This window comes from Sinohyriopsis cumingii, chromosome 10, assembly GCF_028554795.1.
Source record: "Sinohyriopsis cumingii isolate HCF-2022 chromosome 10, ASM2855479v2, whole genome shotgun sequence".
Taxonomy (NCBI): Eukaryota; Metazoa; Mollusca; class Bivalvia; order Unionida; family Unionidae; genus Sinohyriopsis; species Sinohyriopsis cumingii.
The window spans coordinates 32,397,900-32,404,110 of NC_142970.1; the positions used below are offsets into that span (position 1 = coordinate 32,397,900).

Sequence of the window (6,211 nt, forward strand, 5' to 3'; positions counted from 1 at the left end):
TGGTCACATCACTATTCCACTATAAGTCTTAGGATGCAACATATTCATCCTGTGCTTAGTTTTTCTTGAAGAAAATGGTGCTGCTTGCACATCCTATATGGCTACCACAGCAGTAAAAATGAAAATTATGGTGTCACTATTTCTCCTGAATGGATGGTCATATCAACATGTGGTTTTCGCTAGAAGACTTTATATGATGTCTAGTTTGTTCTAGATGAAAAGTGTGTCACGCTGATGTCTAATTTGCCCCATTTTGAACCTCCTGTCATTATTACTCCTTCTGAATGGACGGTCAGATAAACATGGATTTTTCACTGAACAGTTTAATGTTATGCCTAGTCAGTACTAAATGAAGACGATGCTAATCTGGGGTCTAACGTTGTCACTACATTGGTCATTTTAAAATCTTTGTATCACTACCCCTAGTGTTTTTGCTAAGTGACATATGATGTCTACTTAGTCCAAGATGAAAATGATGCTATTACAAAATCCGGTAAGACCACCTTAGCAACCATATACAAATATTGTATTCACTACTCCTCCTGAAAGGAGTGTCATACTTGCATGGGGTTTTCACCAAATGACTTCTTATATCTACTTTCTTCTGAATGAAAATCGTGCTCATCTGGGTTCTGATGTGAAATCTTGTTTTCACTACTTCTGAACAAATGGTGATATCACGATGGGGTATCATTAAAAGACTTGTATAATATCATGTTGTACTTAAACTAAAATGATGCTGATCTGATCCTTTTAAAATGAAAGTCATTTTGACATGGTGTTTTCATTAAAAGAGTTACTATGGTATCTATTTTATCCTAACTAAAAATCACAATCCCTTAATATGGCCACCATTGTGGTTATCTCGAAAACATTATCTCTTCTCTTACCCATGGGATAGCCTCATCATTGGGTTTTCACCAGTAGCCTTCTTACAGTAAAATCTTGTTTTCACTACTTCCCCTGATTGGATGATCATTATGACGTGGGGTTTCATCGATAAATTTATTATAAAATCTTGTTTTCACTACTTCCCCCAAATGGAAGATCTCTATGACATGGTGTTTCCCCGATATATGTATAATCTTGTGTTCTCTTCTTCCCATAAATGGATGATCATTATGACATGGGGTTTCATCGATAGATTTATTATAAAATTTTGTTTTCATTATTTCCCCCGAATGAAAGATCTTTATGACATGGAGTGTCCATGATATATTTATAATAAAATAAAATCATGTTTTCGCTTCTTCCCGTACATGGATGATCATTAAAACATGGTGTTATAGATTTAAAATATAATATTGTTTTTGCTACTTCCCCCATTAATGAATATTATGATATGGAGTTCTCACCAAAAGATTTATAATGATGTATCCTTTATCCTACATTACAATCCTGCTAATCTGACATCCAGTGTATCCACGACAGGATCATATTTGATAGCATTGATATTGCTGAAGAATGTCAGACAGTTTCAATGCGTATTAGTTATTAGGAAGAAATGATCTTATCTTGAATTCCTGTAATTACTGTTATGCTGATTCATTATCATTCATGGCTGTTAAAATAATGTTGTTCATAAAAATAGTAGAAAAATTAGAGGGTTAATGATTTGCATGCAAACATTCCTCAACAAAATTTGCATTTTACAGAGCATGATAGCATAAATGTCTTACAAGTTGATGTAAATAATACCCACATGCCCTTCAGTATTGATGTTTATACCAATTTAAAATGTAAACATGGAGAATATATTGAAATACTGGCAAGATTTGGACTCAATTTGGCAGAATGCATCCTGGATTAAACGTCATTACAATTTTGTTTACAAATGTCCAATTTGTTTGCTGTCACTAAAGGAAAGATAATAAAATTTTACAATGACTTCTCAGAATAATTTCTATGTAGAAATGAACCAGTTCTGAGAGAAATTATCTAGTTTTGAAAGCATTTAAAAATTGTAACCATATTATATCAATACGTTATCAGAAATGTCTGAGGATACACAATTCAATAACAGTCAGATAAGTAATCTCAGACCCACTTGGTTCCATTATTTTTGACAATAGGAGTTCATATTTTAGTTCGCTTTGTTATTTCAGTGTTGTGTTCAAAAATAATACTTGGGACTTTTTGGACATATGGAATTTGGAGATAGGTTTAGTGAAATTTGAGTCAGGACTAGTGATTATTTTGAAGTGACCTACGCAGGATCTGTGTGAGAAAAATGTTTCTTTGAACTATAAACCTTTATTTTTGGAATTCCAACAGAAACCCTTAGAATAGCCCCATTTAAAAACCAATTATCCATGAATTGTATGATCATGATATGTTATAGAGATACAAACGCTAGCTGAGTAAACAAGTCAGTATTGAAATAGAGAAGTTTTATGAAAGTAGTACCAGGCAATGTCATTGTTTCATTGATGCAAGAAAATAGTTGTGAAAGTATCCTCAAATAGCTGTAGTTGTTCTATCTATGTATTCTCCATATTCAATGGCTGTCATTAAGTGTGCAGATGAAACAGTGATGGCTTCCGTGGTAATTCACTAGTTCATATTACAGCCAAAGTAACCTCTTTAGATTTTGTATTTCTTTTAAAACTCACTACTCTGTTTTGCATTATAGAATGGTTATGTAGCATAGTAATTGAGCTTCTTGTTCAAAAAGAAAGGTCTATGTACAAGATAGATGGTTGCAAGTATTTGTACTATTGTTTAGAAATTCTGGCTTTGTGATGTTTGATTCATCACGAGTTGGTGGTGATGACAGTAAATATTTTATGTCATCACAATGAATAATCTAATGCTAACTGAATACGGTGTGTGACTATTAAAATAGTAAAAAGTATATTCAAGTATTTTTTCAGCATTTTAATAGTGCCTGCATATTATAAAACCCACTATGCACTTGTGCATAATAAGATAAATTAATTGTCATAATTTCAAAATGGTATGCTAACAACTTCAAATTATACATGTATATATTCAGGTCTTTATACAATTTTTCATGTCTTTCAGCTGCTGCTGCTAGTCCCCTGTCATCCCCACCAATCAGTGACACTGACCTGTTCATGCGCATGGCATATCTCTTAGTTGATGTTGGATCACAGGTCCTGAGACAACTTTTTCACCACCACACAGTCACTCCTACCTGTACTCTGGATCAATATCTTGCCAGTAACAGGACCTCTATTGATAGGCTTTACAGTAGGAACATACTCAACCAGTCACAGATGGACATCATGTTTCCACCAGGCGGAGGAAGTACCAACCTGGAGGAGTATGATATTACTCTTTTGTCAGCACTGTTTCAAAATATTGTTCGTCCACTGAGTAAGAAGGAGAAGAAAATGATACAATCTTTGAGAGAAGACAGAAACGAAATTTATGCACATGCCAGTTCTTGCAAGATGAATATCAGTGAGTATCAGGCCTGTTGGAATAGTGTCACTTCTACACTAATGAACCTAAGTATACAGTGTGGTGACCCTAATTTTGAGAATCAAATATTGTCGGAGATTCAGCGCATTCAAATTACGACGATTCCTGCCGGAACATATCTCAATATACTCAAAACTTGGTTCAACCGAATAGAAACAGTTGAAGACGAACTGCAGGATATGAAAATAAGACTTGAAGCTTTGGAATCAAAGGAAAGGTCTCCTAAAAGTGATGCATAGAGAAACATATGCTTGAGTTGAAGAAACAGTTGGAACATGTGCCATTAACAATATGTGCTCAAAATAACAATTTGAAAATGAGACATAAACAGACATGTTCTTGCAATAATACAGTGTTGAGCATTTCAGAAATGTAAATGTGGAATTGCTCTTAATTGAAACAAGCATTTCAGCACTATACTATGAGACTATTTATTATCAAAGTTCGTGTTTGAGTAAAAAGTACATATTCATGGGTATCAAATTGCACGGATCTCCCATATAACCAAACCGCTTTATGTGTCTCAGTAAACGATTATATCAGACTTCATTTCCACGCATTAGCAAGCAAACTGATGTAATCTGTACTGCAGTTATTAAGTTGATTAACTTATTCATCGCTAACATCTGTGATAAATGTGGAGATCTTACCAAAATTGCCTACTTCGTTTTTCCACACGTCTACCAATATTGTAATATTGAATAATTATGTTTGCATGTGCTCTTAAGGACCATTATAAAGGCATAAAGTTCTCTACAATTAAGGATTTAAAACAATCCTGCCAAAATTGCCCCGTGGGAACCCTTTGTTGCTGGCTGACCTTGACTTCATGGGGCGAAATTCGATATGTAAAGTTTCAATGAATGCCAATGTTATTAATACACATATTGTGGTGGTCAGTGCTGAAGGAGTTGTTGCGAAATACGCAAAACATACACTACAAAGATGAGGTCAGTGGAGAAATATACTGTCAAGTCTTGTGGACTTGAAAACATCTACCCATAAGTCAATTCATCCTAAGTGGCTTATCTGTACACATGACAACGTAGCACCAAGACCTGATTGAAATGAGCTTTGAGAAAATGTGACTATTCTATTGAATTGTTCATTTGACAGTTTTCTGATATGTGCAAAATGTATATATAAATTAGAATAAAATGTGCTTTGGGAAATGAAGGACACGAACAGTGACTAAATCTGCATTTATTACTTTACAATCTTATAAGTGTTTTTATATCGATGGAATCTTGCATTTGAAATAATTTGCAATCAATTAGTTCCAACTTTTCCGCATTGCTGTTCCGTTGCTTGTGTATCATTCACATTCTCAGGACATTAGATATCTAACGTATTAAAAATAAGAAAGAAGCCGGTAATGCTATTCCATTGCATTTGAAACAGGAGGGGAAGGGGTCAGATGGTGAATGTTGGCTTGGTAGATATTTTGTTGTGACTTTAAATTCTTTGTCTAGCTCACACACAAAATCCATGAGAATTGGAACGAATGAATTTAAGGTGTTTTACATTATATATATATACTTTTATGAATATATCTGTAGTCATAAAAGTGTATTACTTGACAAAAAACAGTTCTTTTTTCTTAGATCCTAATAGTTTATTTCTGTGAAGTGAATAGTCTTTTTATACACTAACAGATCATTAATGCTTACAATGTGTTTATTTGACCGCATGTTGCATTCGGGGTCCAAGGACACAGTAAACGATTTTATCAAACTTCATTTCCATGCATTTGCAAGCAAGCTGATATAATCTGTACTGCAGTTATTAAGTTGATTAACTTATTCATTTGTAAGTGCCCTACAACTTTATGTAAAATAAAGCTAAAATTTTCACAAAAACTATAAACCAGTGTTGCTTATTGTATCAAGCCCATGACTACCTGCTCTCCCACTCTGCTCTTGCTTTAGTAGGAGCTAGTGATAAGGGATTTGAATTAAACGTGTGTGCCTTATCCACAGGCATGGACTGATCCAGGCTCAGTTAACAATGGGAAGATAAACAACGGAACTGAAACATTTGACAGCCTCTGGTATCAAATATCCAGGATGCTGGGATTAATGTTCTGGCAAACTGTCGCTACTAACAACTAGAGTATGATTCAGGCAGAGAGTGGAATAATAATGACAAGACCCAAACATTTTGTTTCTTTGAATGTCGACTTGAAAATTTGTTTGATTCTTCTCACCAAGTTGGGACATAATTGAATGGGGTTTTTTTTCTTCTTTTAACTATAAATAATGTAAAATACAAAATGTGGTTATATCAGTAATGATCACTTAACACATTATTAGTTGTAAATAAATAAACATCCATGTGTATTGATTCTGTTGTTGTTGTTGTAATAAAATAAACATGTTCATGCATTATACTGACACTAATTTTGTGTTAGAATAGGCATGCCTTGACCAACATTTTAATAAATCAGCTTCTAATTAAAATTCCAACAGTGTTTACATGTGTCTTATTTTGAATTTAAATAATTTTCTCCTTTTTTGTATGATGCATGTCCATTCATCTGTCAATCCATCCGAAATTAATTTGGTAACAATAGTGTTTCAATCTACGTCTGTTCATCCATCTACCGGAGGCCCCGAGTGGCCGAGTGGTCTAAAGCGCTCTCCGTTATGGATCACTGCCATCTCACCTCTGTCTGCGCAGGTTCGAGTCTCCGATTCAGCCAATGTGGGGATGTGAGAAAGCTTGCCAGTAGCTTCTCGTGGGTCGGTGGTTCTTTCCGAGGTTT

General features: G+C 34.5%; 1 protein-coding gene across 1 annotated transcript in view; it reads left to right on the top strand.

The window, feature by feature from the left end:
• The window catches only part of LOC149789845 (uncharacterized), a 244,281-nt gene extending 238,375 nt beyond the window's left edge, over positions 1-5,906 (top strand). The window contains exon 11 of the mRNA XM_089973138.1: positions 3,025-5,906. Coding sequence (XP_089829264.1) covers positions 3,025-3,686 — 662 coding nt within the window. The 3' untranslated portion in view covers positions 3,687-5,906. The remainder of the gene's footprint in view (positions 1-3,024) is intronic.
• The last annotated feature ends 305 nt before the right edge of the window (positions 5,907-6,211 follow it).